We start from the raw sequence: 14,258 nt of genomic DNA, 5'->3' as shown, positions 1-14,258 counted from the left end.
AAAATAAAATATGGGGAGATACCTAGTAATAGTACTTAAGAAAAAGATTTTAAGACACTATTTGATTACAAACTGGGTATAGCGGTGTGCTATATCTATAGAAATGGTTGGTTCAGTTTTGGCCTGCATTATAGATTTGTACTTTCCTAATTGTGGGAATCAACCATTCCATTTGATTCTGTCTACGCTCCACCTCAAGTCTTATGTCCAATTCGAGACACCATACTTTAAGATTCACTCTGATGAATTTGAAAAGATCCAGGAAAGAAAAACAAGGATGATCAGAAAAGTGTAAACTTCAGCAAAATAAGGGGAATGAAGAAACTGCAGACGCTGGGTTTTAATAGAGATGTTTACAGAGATATAAGAGCAATCTTAAAGTACAGGTAGTCCTTGATTTATGACTACAATTGAGCCCAGATTTTATGTTGCTAAGTGAGAAATTTGTTAAGTGAATTTTACCCCATTTTATGACTTTTCTTGCCACATTTGTTAAGTGAATCACTGTAGTTGTTAAATTAGTAACACAGTTGTTAAGTGAATCTTCCCCATGGACTTTGCTTGTCAGAAGGTCACAAAAGGTGATCACATGACCCCGGGACAATGCAACCATCCTAAAAGGAATCAGCTGTCAAGTATCTGCATAGAAATTCCGTGACCATGGGGAATGCTGCAACGGTCGTAAGTGTAAAAAATGGTCATAAGTCACTTTTTCAGTGCTGTTGTAACTTCGAAAGGTCATTAAATGAACTGTCATAAGTCAAAGACTGCCTGTATCTGAAAGGATGTCACAAGAAGGGCCAAGGTCTGTTCCCCATCATATCATAGTACAAAATAATAGAATTCAGGTTATGGGGCAGATAACAAAAACAATAAGAACAACAATACGTCTATGGAGATTCTCAACCATCCAGGTCATGGTTGTCTCAAAGATGTGTTTTTTTTTTCTTCCAAGAGGCAACCAGAAAGTCCAGTTGCCTCTTGAAAAAAGCATCTTTGGGACAACAACAAAGTACATTTCCAATTAGGAAAGTTTTATGGTGGGACTATTTGCACAGAAAGGTGATAAGATCATCCGTATTGGCTGTATTAAGCACATGCTACAAAACTATCCATGAATAGTACATTAATTTCAATTCTTTCTCTAAGCAACACATTGGGCTCAAAGATCTAATTATCCTTTCTGACTTTAGGATTCTCTGTTCTTTGATCTCAGTTCCTCTTTTCTTCTCATTTCCTCTCCTTCAGCTTCTTTTTTCATTGTTCACTGATTTCTTCTATTGTTTCATGTGAAATTTTAAAACTTCTAAATCTATCTATCATCTTTCTCCTACTTAACAACCTCCTTTTGTTTTATTTCTGTTGTTTTTCACTCTTTCCTAAAATTTGTTTGCTTATTAAACATCCACTTTGATTTTTCAGCCCTATGCCACTTTTTTTCACAACCATATGCACACATTTGGTCCATAACCCTTTCTTCGATTTAAAGTTTCTAAATACATTTATTTCCCTCTCATTTCCTGCTTAATGTTCTAATTGACTTTTTATTCTTTTCTTATTTTTAGGTTAATTGTTGCATTAATTGTTATTTAATTAAAATGGATGCTCATTTCCATTGCTTACCTGCTCAGGGCTAATATGTGATAAAGGCAGTGTCCGTTATTACAAATCCAAGGAGATCAAGCAGAGAGGATAAATGTAGCTTTCTCTAGTTTCTAAGTTACTGTAATTTTTATAGCCGAGTGAAATTGGCGGTTCTGCAACCGGAGGTAGCTTTAATGAATTTTAAGCAGCTTTGCTTCCTTTTTTTCAACTAATGAAAAGTTTTCCCCATTACTTTCACCAGTTAAAATCCTTTTTCTCCCATTATTTTTAGATTGCGATCTTTAAAAAGACTATGATAGATACCTTTATAAATGGAAGTTAAAAGAAATAGCATGTTTTCTGTATAATAAGACATTGAAGCCAAAGAATAGCAGAAGGTGGTCATTTACAAACCTACCTTTCCTGCCATTTTTTAAAATTGAGGGCTTCCTGCACACCTACCATAGAAATTCCTTTCCTAAAGGAAATTGACAGAATATACACCAATCCAACCCATACTTCAGTCCTAAACCTAATATAATCTCATGTTGAGAGTTTCACATTGTCTCATCAAATTTGTGGGCAAATTTTTTAAAGAATGACTACTCTTGTGAATCTTGTTGAAGAACTCAAGTTTACTTAATAATAAAGTTTTCTTCAAGTCAAGCTCAACTCCTGGAGATTTCAGGGATTTCCACCTAATTTTCTTAGTAGTAACTCCAAAATAGCTGGCTGCAACTTCCTTTTACATTCTTTTTTTCTCCCGATTTCCCAGTCTAGCCTGTAGTTCTATTATTTCCTAGTGTGAGGGTGAAGGTTTGTTCTCCGAGCTTGTGGGTTGGTTTCCAAACGTTTTGTTACCAGGCTAGGTAACATCTTCAGGATCCATAATTCATTTTTCACTATTTCATTTCCTAGTGTCTCCTGATTGTTGGCCCCAACAGTGGTGGGCTGCTGCCGGTTCAGACCAGTTCTAGCAAACCGGTACTTCTGCCGATAAGCTGGCCCTGGCCACCTGACCCCATCCTATCCTGTCTTATATTTCCTTCTTTCTGGCTCAGCTGATTTGCGTGCCTCCGCTGTTCTACTTACCGGGGCTGCCGTAGAAGGTAAGCAGCTGAGCTTCAAATTGCTGTATTTTGAACGCTCCAAGCATGCACATTAGGCCTCACAGAATTGGTTATTAAACCGGTTGCAGCCCACCACTGCCCCCACCTTATCCTTTTGAAACCAGCCTATCAACGTATTTTTAAAAACCTCTTCAGTTTTGTTTCTAACATATTAAAACCTGGCAAAATAGACTGATGAGTAATTTTTTCAGAAACCAGCATACAAGACTCAAAAATCTTTTCAAGGAAGGGAAAGAGAGATGTGGAATGTGTGAATGAGTGTTTATGAACATAGTGATATAGATGACAGCAGTGTAAAAAATAAATCTGTTGTCAATGCTCCTGATGTAGGGAAGGATAAAAACTACTTCTTAAATCATAAAAACACATACTGTATGATGGGCCTGTGTACTTTTTCCACCCAAGGACTCATGAATATTTTTACATGCTGTTGTTACTTACAAAGTTTGTGCATTACTTAAAACTTGTAAGTATTTATTACACAATGACATGCATGTTTATTCTGAAGAATATTCTGAAGAAACTTGAATGGGGAAATGTAATGCATAGGATTGCTGCCAAATATTTTTTTAAAAAAAAAAAACTTACACGACATTCTCTGCAGTTCTTGATTACAATCTTCTGACCTTCTGCCAACACTTTATCCCCATAGATGCATTTTGCTAAAATTTAAAAAAAACACAGACATTATTTAATCCTAAAAGCATATAAATTATGCACTCTAATAGAAACAATATTGCTTAAGTAAATATGATGTCGTCACTTTGCTTTCAGTCGCAATCAGCGTTAATTGTTCTTGTTTATTTTGACTGCAATAGTAAATTCATTACAAACATTATTATCTTGAAACATTTTACCACTCACAGTGACAAACTAGCTACTTAGTGACCTGAAGTAAAAGCAGGTCCGGAACAGGTATTGAATTCAATTTATTAATAGAATTACTCATGGCAGTGACATTCTGCAGGATTTACATTTGTGTTAAAACATACTTGTATGAAAGAATTAAATAGAATGTGAAAAACGGGCGATGATGCAGAAATAACTAAGTAGAATGATGAGCAATGGGTCCTAATATATGGATTCTGATTAGCTCTAAATACTAAAGGAGAAACTTCAGAACTATTCGCAGTTAAATAGAAGCATCTTCCATAGACATAGCCATCAGACCTGTATCAGCCACTACCAGAAAAACAAAGTTATATGGATGTATGGAGTATCCTAAAAAGAGATATTCCATATATAAACAGTAAGTCTTTGAATTCCTCCCTGGGAAGGGGAAAAATTCCACCAATTTCAAGTGGAATTTACTTGTCTGCCAAATAAATAGGTTCAGCATTACTTGCCAAATTTAGCATCTGTGCCATTTTTTGAAAATGAATAGTTGAAATAAGTTATCTAAACTTTTATAGGCTGCTGATTGCAAAAATAATGATTTATTTGTAACCATTTAGGATACAGTTCTGCTTTATGTGCAGGCCTCTAATTCCAGGTATCTGTTAATGAGAGGACCTTTTAAGGCAGGGCTGTCAAACTTCCAGCCAGCTGGCCACGCCCACGCCCAGTTTAGCAAAGGAGAAAAAAGTCCCGATACGTCACTTGACGACATAAATTTGACACCCCTGTTTTAAGGGATTTTTTAAGAAATTGTATTTGTCAATTATGCAAAATATAACTGAAATCTCTAAAGAAGACTCTGGGCAAAACCAGCTTACTAGACAGTTGTAGAGATAGATATGTATGATAATTAGTTCATGATCTATATCCATGTTCTAGAAGATGCAACTTCTTTAACTACCTTTCTGAATCCTGCATCCTGTTTTATTGCTAGATTTCTTTTTGCTTGATTCTCAGTATTATACCTAGAAATAAGAATAAATTTCCTGACAGTGAGAGCAGTTAACCAATGGAAGTGTTGTGAAGGTTTTCAAGTAAAGATTGGACATTCATTTGTCTAGGATGGTATAAGGACTCCTGCCGTGGGCAGAGAGTTGGACTAAAAGACCTCCAAGGTCCCTTCCATGATTCTAAAACTAATTCAAAGGAAGAAAAATGTTTTAGACATATTTACTTAAAATATGCTCTGTCCTGATTTAATAATATGAAACAAAGTAATGTCTCATAGCAATGTGTTACAAGTCCCCATTCAAGCCTTTATATATTATTATATTTATTTATTAAATTTATATGCTGCTCATTTTGTTGTTGAAGCAACTCTGCACGGCTTCTTCACATACCATCATTAAATGCTACATATATATATATATATATATATATATATATATATATATATATATATATATATATATATAAATATATATATATATATATATATATATATATATATATATATATATATATATATATATATATATATATATATATATATATATATATATATAATTCTCTTTTTGTAGGTCTTTATGTGTATTTTTCTCTCAGCCAGGTTTTTCTTACGTAAATCAAGATCTTTATACAGCCATAGTTCAGTGAAACTAGTGAATGAGATTTCACTGAACTATGGCTGTATAAAGATCTTGATTTATGTAGGAAAAACCTGGCTGAGATATATATATATATATATATATACAAATATATACAAATAATTTTACAGCCTTCCCTTTTGATAAATTGCAAGTGCAAAAGAAAGGATTTGATATTAGATTTTGTTCAGCTATATTTTCAACAAATTATTGTAATATACATACATACATACATACATACATACATACATACATACATACATACATACATACATACATATCAGAGGTAGGCTTCAGCAGGTTGTGACCAATTCTGGAGAACCAGTAGCGGAAATTTTGAGTAGTTCAGAGAACCAGTAGTAAAAATTCTGACTAGCCCCACCCCCATCTATTCTTTACCTCCCAAGTCCCAGATGATTGGGAGGGAATGGGGATTTTGCGGTATCCTTTCTCTGGATTGGGGAGGGAATGGAGATTTTCAGTATCCTTCCCCTGGAGTGGGTTGGGAATGGAGATTTTACAGTATCCTTCCCCTGCCATGCCCACCAAGCCACACCCATCAAGCCATGCCCACAGAACTGGTAGTAAAAAATTTTGAAACCCACCACTGATACATACACATACACACACACAAATGCTTTTCTGCATTATTAGAATCATGTAAATCAACCAAGATCTGATTTGAATGTGAGACCCAAACATAATATAAATTGATTCAAACATCTGAATTCAGAGCAGAAAGATTATATTCAAATTGAGCTGATAAAAGATTTTACCATAGGCTTTAATGGAAAAAAACATAAATATGCTTGTAGCTACATTTCTTTTCTTTTCTTTTTTTCAGGAATGGATGAAAGTAACAACGAACATCACAATATTAGGAGCAGAATAAAAGAAAGAAAGAGATTAGCCCAGCAAATGCTCAAATGGATACTGTCAAGGGTTCTGTACAATTCATTCTGAAACATTTCCCTTGCACTTCTTCTACGACAGATGTGAAGAAAGCTAACACAGCAACCTCCCACTTGGCTAACTAGAAAATGTGCTTACTAATGCAAAAAGTATCCGACACCCATTGAAAAAAAAATAAACATTTTCAAAAGTTCTTTAAAAGGTAGGTTCTCGGAATGTGCTGATTGCTTGCTTTTTTTGAACTGGTAAAACGAGCCATGGATCGTTGTGCTTTTCTGCATTTTTTAAAGAAGTCTGGTTTGTGTGTAACACAATGATATAAAGAAGCAGTTTGTATTATGCAAATTAGTCTATCAAAAATTATCTTTCCATTGATATATAATTTTATGATACTACTCCAAAAAAAGATGGTGTTATTAGCCATCAAACCTCAAAAATATACTTTTCCCAAACGGTTTCCATAATTTTGTCCACTACTTTAATTGTTGATGTTGTTATTGCTCAGTCGCTAAGTCCTTTCTGACTCTTTGCAACCCCATGGACCATAGCATGCCATGCCCCCTGTCTTCCATTGTCTCCCGGAGTTTGTCCATGTTCATTGTGTTGATGACACTGTCTAACAATTTCATTCGTTCCTGTCCCCTTCTCCATTTGCCTTCAGTCTTTCCCAGCATCAGAGTCTTTTCCAATGAGTCCTCTCTTCTCATTTGGTGATCAAAGTATTTGAGCTTCCATGTAATTAGACCAATTCATAATTAAGACTCACTCAAAACAGGTAAGCAGCGGAAAGAAACAAAAGGAGAGCATACAATAAGAAGGTATAGACTTAAAAACAGGTAAAAGATAAGAAATAGTAGATAGAATTAATCTGAGGGGCTCTGTTCCACTCATTTTTTCCTTCCTTTCAAATGAACCTGCCTAAACCTATTCTACTAGGAGAATAGGGCACAGGCAAAAAAGAACAGAGTTTTCAGAGGTGATAAAACTCATGTCAGTATGAGAAACTCTTATATGCAACTCATCAGCTCCCCACATTAGTTATATGCGGAAACCATCTTTAAAACTGTCCCAGTCTCTCTCCAGTCTTCTAATCTCTTTGAGCCAGTTTGAAGGTACCCGATTCAATTAGACACCATGTATTGATTCAAAGATTCAATTTGAAGGTGTGATTCTTGCCTTCAAGTCAAATCACCTTTCCCTGACATAAAAGAGAAAGGGGTTGCTTCAGCATTTACTCTGTTTGCATAATTTAAATTGTGTGAATGTATGTGAGAATTCACTTCATGAAATAAGTAATGGGACTGCAAACAAAAAAAAGAAAGAAAAGCTAGACACATACAAAACCTACACTGCCATTGTTTTATCTCCCATTATAAGAAAGAACAGGTGTATATTACTTAATCCCCATCTGACCACCACCCCCACACACCTACATGATACTAATTTGTGCAACTCTCCGAACATGACAAAACTACAATATACAAACAGCACAAATGAGCTAATGCTAAAACAACCTGTACAAGAACTATAGATTTAAAGCAACATCCTGGGGTAGGGCTTAATGTATATTCATTGATCATAATTGAAAACAAGTGTTAATCTAAAGCTGTCGGATAAATAAGAATAGGATATAGCAATCTCATCCTTCACTAGCCCATTAATCAAATAAAAACATCCCTAAAACTTTTTTAAAGGCCACCACATTTTCTCAGCAATCAAGAAGGGAAGACAGCTGATACTAAAGCAGTGAGGCCAAGTCTCTAAAGGCCTGGAACTTGACATTATGATCCTGGAGCCAAGAACCAAAGAAGACCCTATTCCCATGATGGCGAACCTATGGCACGCATGCCAGAAGTGGCACGCAGCATCCTTTTTGTGGGCATGTGAGTCGTCGCCCAGTTCAGATCTGCCATGCATGCATGCGCACCTCCCACCGGCCAGCTGGTCTTCAGGTCTCTGCTGTGTATATGTGGGGGAGGGGGGGCACTGTGGGGGGCATTGTAGGGGACACACACATGCATGTGTGGGGGGCAAGATGCATGCGGGGACATGCACATGCATGGGGTGGGGCACAGGGGGCAGGGAGCATGCGGGGGCCACATGCTCATGTGCAGGGATGGGGCACATGCACGTGGCTTGCGCACACATTGCATTTTGGGGGATCGGGCGCATGTGAGTGTGATCACGCACAAACGCACATGCTTTGGGCACTCGGACTCGAAAAGGTTAGCCATCATTGCCCTATTTGGATAAATATAAAGAACAGCTTGTCCATTGAAACAAGGGCAGAATCAGGGGTGGGTTCTGAAATTATTTACTACTGGTTCTGTGGGCGTGGCTTTTTTGTGGGCATGGCTTGGTGGGGGGTAATGTGACTTGGTGGGTGTGGCCAACTTTTTTTTTTTTTACTTTGAAAAGCATTTTTTTCTACAACCTTAAGAAGTTGTAGGAAAAAATGCTTTTAGAAGCCTCTGATGATCAGGCAACTCAGCTGGGATCGCCAGAGGCTTTTAAAGGCATTTTTTTCCTACAACCTCTTCCTACAACCTACAAGAGGTTGTAGAAAAAATGCTTTAAAAAGCCTCTGGCGACCCCAGCTGAGCCGCACGATCACCAGAGGGTTTTTTTTTTTTTTTTAAAAGCATTTTTTCAGCCGAAGAGTTGTAGACCGAGGTGGCGCAGTGATTAGGGTGCAGTACTGCAGCTACTTCAGCTGACTGCTAGTTCAGCAGATCAGCGGATCAAATCTCACTAGCTCAAGGTTGACTCAGCCTTCCATCCTTCCGAGGTAGGTAAAATGAGGACCCGGATTGTGGGGGCAATAAGCTGACTTTGTATAAAAATGAACACCGCTTAGGGGGGACTGAAAGCCCTACTAAGCAGGATATACAAAAGTATGAAGGCTATTGCTTAACGCATTGTAAGCCGCCCTGAGTCTCTGGAGAAGGGCGGCATATAAATCGAACCAATAAATAAACAAATAAATAAATAAATAAATAAATAAATAAATAAATAAATAAATAGACAAAATGCTTTTAAAAGTAAAAAAAAAAGCCTCTGATGAGATGGGCGGGGTAAGCGAGCAGCGACCAGGCCAGGGATCGGTTTGGGGGCGTGGCCAGCCAATGTTATTACCGGTTCTCCGAACTACTACAAATTTTTACTACCGGTTCTTGCGAACCGGTGCGAACTGGAAGCAACCCACCACTGGGCAGAGTGATACTGGGGATGGCTATAAATTTAAACACTGCCAATAGGGTTGAAAAAGGAGCCAATGAAAAGTCCTACGATATAGTAAAACTTGAAAATAACAGAACAGTTTCTCAACCTCAGCAGCTGTAAAGCTGTGTGGACTTCAACTCCCTAGTTAGCAACTTAGTCCACCCAACTTACAGCTTTCAAGATTGAGAAACACGGACATAGACAATCCAGAACAGCTCAAAGAATGCTCTTCTTGACTCAGATCAAGGGGGTAGAGAGCAACCAAGAACACCTAAAAGAAGACTGTAAATAATGTGAGACAACCAAGGTGTGAACCAACAATGTTGCATATTCTTCCATCAGTACTTTCCAGATTCTAGAAATATTCATCATGTGAACATTAGGAACCCAAATCATTAAAATCATTAAATAGGCAGGGATTCAGCTATCCTCAGCTCCAAGGCTTTTGGAACAGGAAACTGGGGCACTCCAGGACTCTGCACAGAATAGGAAATTCATGCAAGCTGAAAAATGACAATTCAGCTTCATGATCTACCATTGGCCTTCTACTACCATGCCTTGCCATGAAGGGCCACAAAAAACAAAGATGTCAATATCATTAGAATAACAGTGATACTGTTGCTGCCCAAAATGTTGTTTCTTTTGTTTTCCTCTCTATTTGGAAATACAACTGATAATTATTCAAACTGGTCAACGTCAAGAATCAGGACATCTATGGGAAGAATAAGAAAGCCCCTTTTTATGACCCTATAATCCTTTAATTCAGAATAGAGATGGAGTGACTGGATGGAGCTGAGCATTTACAGGCTGGATACCCTTCCTGACACCACACAAGAGTTCGCAGCAGATATTTTTTCTTTGTGCCCTAGGAGAGAAACATGTGCCACTACCTAAGATTGAACTCTCAACTATCTGAATGGGAGGCAAGAGTCTTCACCACGAAGCCATCACACCACTCATCTATGGGAAGAATACAAAGAATAAATAAAATAGATCCTTATGATATGATATTGCTGGAACTAAATTTCACCATGCAATACTACAAACGAATGAGAAGATAAATGGATTTACACCAATCAAGTGCATTGCCTCTGATGTCCAAAGACCATAACCTAAACAATAGAATGTCTAGAGAACAAATGAAAGAAAGTGACTTCTCAGTTGACCAGTCTGCCCCAAATCATGATTGATGTAGATCAAAGAGGCCATTTCAAGACAAATAGCGACTCAATAGTGAGAGGACAATTCTGTCACAAGGGATAAAAGAAACAAAGACACAAGCTAGTGTAATTTGAGCATAAAGAAGAATCCAAGGAAAATTTCTTCAGCAAGAGATGAATGGGAAGATGTTTTTAAAAGCCTAGTAATTAAACAATGCTTCACGAGTTGGTAATACAGGGTTGTAAAAGGGGTCAAAATATAATAAAGAAAGGAGGAGAAGCAATCAATAGGGGAAGTAGTATAAGGATTGCCTTTCACAATTTATGAAATGTCATCCTCCTAGATAGGGATAAATTCTGATGTGGTACTCAAAAAGAAGATGGGGGGAGGGGAGAAAAAAGAACTAGGAATTTTATAGAAAATGTTCATCTTCTTATTTACCTCTCTTAGATTCCTAAAGGCTCCCTAAATACTCTCTACAATTGCTAAGGCTTATCTCATAGCATGCTCGCAACAAAGAACAATATTCTGTAAGATCTCTATTTTTATTATCATCACCTGTTTTACAACCTCAGTTTATGATTGGAACTCTTATAAATGCATTACAAAATATACACCACTGTCCTGTGTACTATTTGGGCACAATATACTGCCCAAAATATTGTTTCTTTTATTTTCTCTTCTATTTGGAAATACAACTGATAATTACTCAAATTGTTCCAAGTAATTATAAGAACTAGAAGAAATACAATGCCAGATGTTTAACAATGATAAATCCATACTACACAAGATGAATAAGAATCACATCAGCCAATGGGTATCTGCCTGACTTGTGCCTATGCAGGATAATTAGTTACTGGAGATATATAGAACCAGCAGCAGATATTCTATCGAAGTATAAGTAATGTGATGGCAATAAATTCAGGTAGTCCTTGACTTACAACAGTTCATTTAGTGACCTTTTAAAGTTACAACGGTACTAAAAAAAAGTGACTTATGACTGTTTTTCACACTTATGACCATAACAGAATCCTCATGGTCACACGATCAAATTTCAGACACTTGGCAACTGACCCATATTTATGATGGCTGCTGTGTTCCAGGCAGGGGTGAAATCTAAAATTTGTTACTACCGGTTCTGTGGGCGTGGCTTGGTGGTGGGGGTGGTAATGTGACTGGGTGGGCGTGGCCAACTTTTTTTTAATTACTTTTAAAAGCATTTTTTCTACAATCTTAAGAGGTTGCAGAAAAAAATGCTTTTAGAAGCCTCTGATGATCAGGCAAGTCAGCTGGGATTGCCAGAGGCTTTTAAAGGCATTTTTTTTTCCTATAATCTCTTCAGATGAAGGGGTTGCAGAAAAAAATGCTTTTAGAAGCGTCTGACGATCTTAGCTGAGCCGTGCGATCATCAGAGGCTTTTTTTTTTTTTTTACTTTTAAAAGCATTTTTTTGGCCGGAGAGTTTGTAGAAAAAATTTTACTTTTAAAAGTAAAAAAAAAACAGCCTCTGATGATTGCGCAGCTCCGCTGGGCATGGGAGTGGTGCCGGGATTTTTGCTACCGGTTCTCTGAACCACCCGCCACCATCGCTACCGGATCGGGCGATCCGGTCCAAACCAGGAGCATTTCACCCCTAGTTCCAGGGTCATGTGATCACCATGTGACAAGCAAAGTCAATGGGAAAAGCCAGATTCACATAACAACCATGTGACTAACTTAACAACTGCAGTGATTCACTTAACAACTGTGACAAGTTGTTATATTCACTTAACAAATGTCTCGCTTAGCAACAAAAATGTTGGGCTCAATTGTGGTCATAAGTCGAGGATTACCTGTATCTATATGTTAAGGTAATGCATTTATTGCAGATGTCTCACAAATCTCCATCCCCAAATACACAAGATTGTTATTTGATGTGTGTGTGGAAGGAGTGGGTGTTTTCACTTTCTCATTTGAGAGTTTATCTTCCAGAATTCAAAACAAACCAGAAAGAAAGAAAGAAACTCTGTAAACAGTCAGATTTTTTTTTTTTTTTTGCAGAGAAATCAATCTATAGAGAATTAGCACGATGGATAAGGTTAATGACTAGCACTATGTGCCCAAATTAACATTAGTCTTGAAAGAACTTGGTTTTGATTTAGAGAGTTGTATGAACCAATACACAACCAATTATAATTATGTAAACCCACTCAGTTCTGGTTCATTCAATAAACTATGACTAAAGCAAGCAATGGTTTTAGTTTGTTGTGTGATATTAGTCATTAAGTGGAGTTCTATTTTTATATTTCACTACAAGTCTCACTATAAGACACAAAGCATATTTTCCTTTCATGCTTTCTGCTATATTAACAATCCAAATATAGTATCTATCAATGTAGAAGATAGTACTTTGGTGCCTCTTTTCTGAGATTGTAGAAATTATCTTGCAAACTCTTCTATTATTAGATTCTCTCAAGGAGTAAATAAAGTAATTTCATTGTTGAATAGGAGAACTGTGCAGGAGAGAAAATATGCCTTAAGTTCAGGTTACAGCACTCAGAAACCTTTAAAAAAAATTACCAGGCTATTTAAAATTCTATAAATTGTAGATTAGTAGTACAGCAAATCAGTGGTGGGTTTCAAATTTTTTTACTACCGGTTCTGTGGGTGTGGCTTAGTGGGCATGGCATGGCTTGGTGGGTGTGGCTTGGTGGGCATAGCAGGGGAAGGATGCAGTAAAACCTCCATTCCCACCCCACTCCAGGGGAAGGTTACTGCAAAATCCCCATTTCCTCCTGATCAGCTGGGATTTGGGAGGCAGAGAATAGATGGGGGTGGGACCAGTCAAATTTTTACTACCAGTTCTCTGAACTACTCAACATTTCTGCTACTTTTTCTTATTTTTCAGAACCTGCTGAAACCCACCTCTGCAGCAAACCCTGGTATTTTCTAAAACTAGCTACTCATGATGGTTCTTGAGATATAGACTTATTGAGATTCATTAGTCCAAACTTCCAGAGGAGAATGACAGAACATGATTCCACTGGAAATATCTGGAATTGAATTTAAAATGTTTATGAACAGTAATGGTATATTCTGATTCTCTGTAAGCATTGCTGCTTATCTTGGAAAATGACCTTTGCAAAATGAATGATTAAGCTCTTTTACTTCATTCTTGGGATATCTATAGTAAATATATGATATAAGATTATTCTCCATCTCTTTTTTTTTTATCTTTTGTATTTGTTTACAATTTGATGTCTTTAACTTTCTACAGTTTCTGAAAAGAAACAGGGACACTCCACATGCAAAACTTTCTCTGGAATATTCTGTTTTTTACACAAATACTTTTTCATGTAAGCTCATGCAATATACCATGTCTTCCCGAAAATAAGACCGGGTCTTATATTAATTTTTGCTCCAAAAGATGCATTAGGGCTTATTTTCTGGTTAGGTCTTATTTGGGGGGAAATACGGTACTAAATGAATCTGTCTGCCTGAAAATCTTATTTTGGGGGAGGGCTTATATTATGAGCATCCTGAAAAATCATGCTAGGGCTTATTTTCTGGTTGGGTCTTATTTTCAGGGAAACAGGGTAGTCTCTCTTAACCAGTTAACTATAATAGATGGCCTTTTAAAGATACCATCTTGCCACCATCTGGCAAGTCAGTATAGAAGATACCTGAATATATGATTACAAAAGCAAAATAAAAGTTGCTTTCAGGTTGGTGTTACCAGATCCTAATAATTTTCCCTAAAATGTCTTAATTAATATTTCTAGCCTATA

At 37.0% G+C, this 14,258-nt stretch overlaps 1 protein-coding gene across 2 annotated transcripts in view; it reads right to left on the bottom strand.

Moving 5' to 3' along the window:
• Window positions 1–14,258, bottom strand: part of NELL1 (neural EGFL like 1) — a 564,211-nt gene that overhangs the window by 337,461 nt on the left and 212,492 nt on the right. For both annotated transcript variants that reach the window (XM_034417254.3, XM_034417255.3), the window contains exon 10: window positions 3,303–3,376. In XM_034417254.3, the coding sequence (XP_034273145.2) occupies window positions 3,303–3,376 (74 nt within the window). The remainder of the gene's footprint in view (window positions 1–3,302; window positions 3,377–14,258) is intronic.

This window comes from Pantherophis guttatus, chromosome 1 (genome assembly GCF_059756535.1).
Source record: "Pantherophis guttatus breed Tessera chromosome 1, ASM5975653v1, whole genome shotgun sequence".
Taxonomy (NCBI): Eukaryota; Metazoa; Chordata; class Lepidosauria; order Squamata; family Colubridae; genus Pantherophis; species Pantherophis guttatus.
The sequence above is the reverse complement of the archived record's forward strand: the minus strand, read 5'-3'. Positions and strand labels throughout refer to the sequence as shown.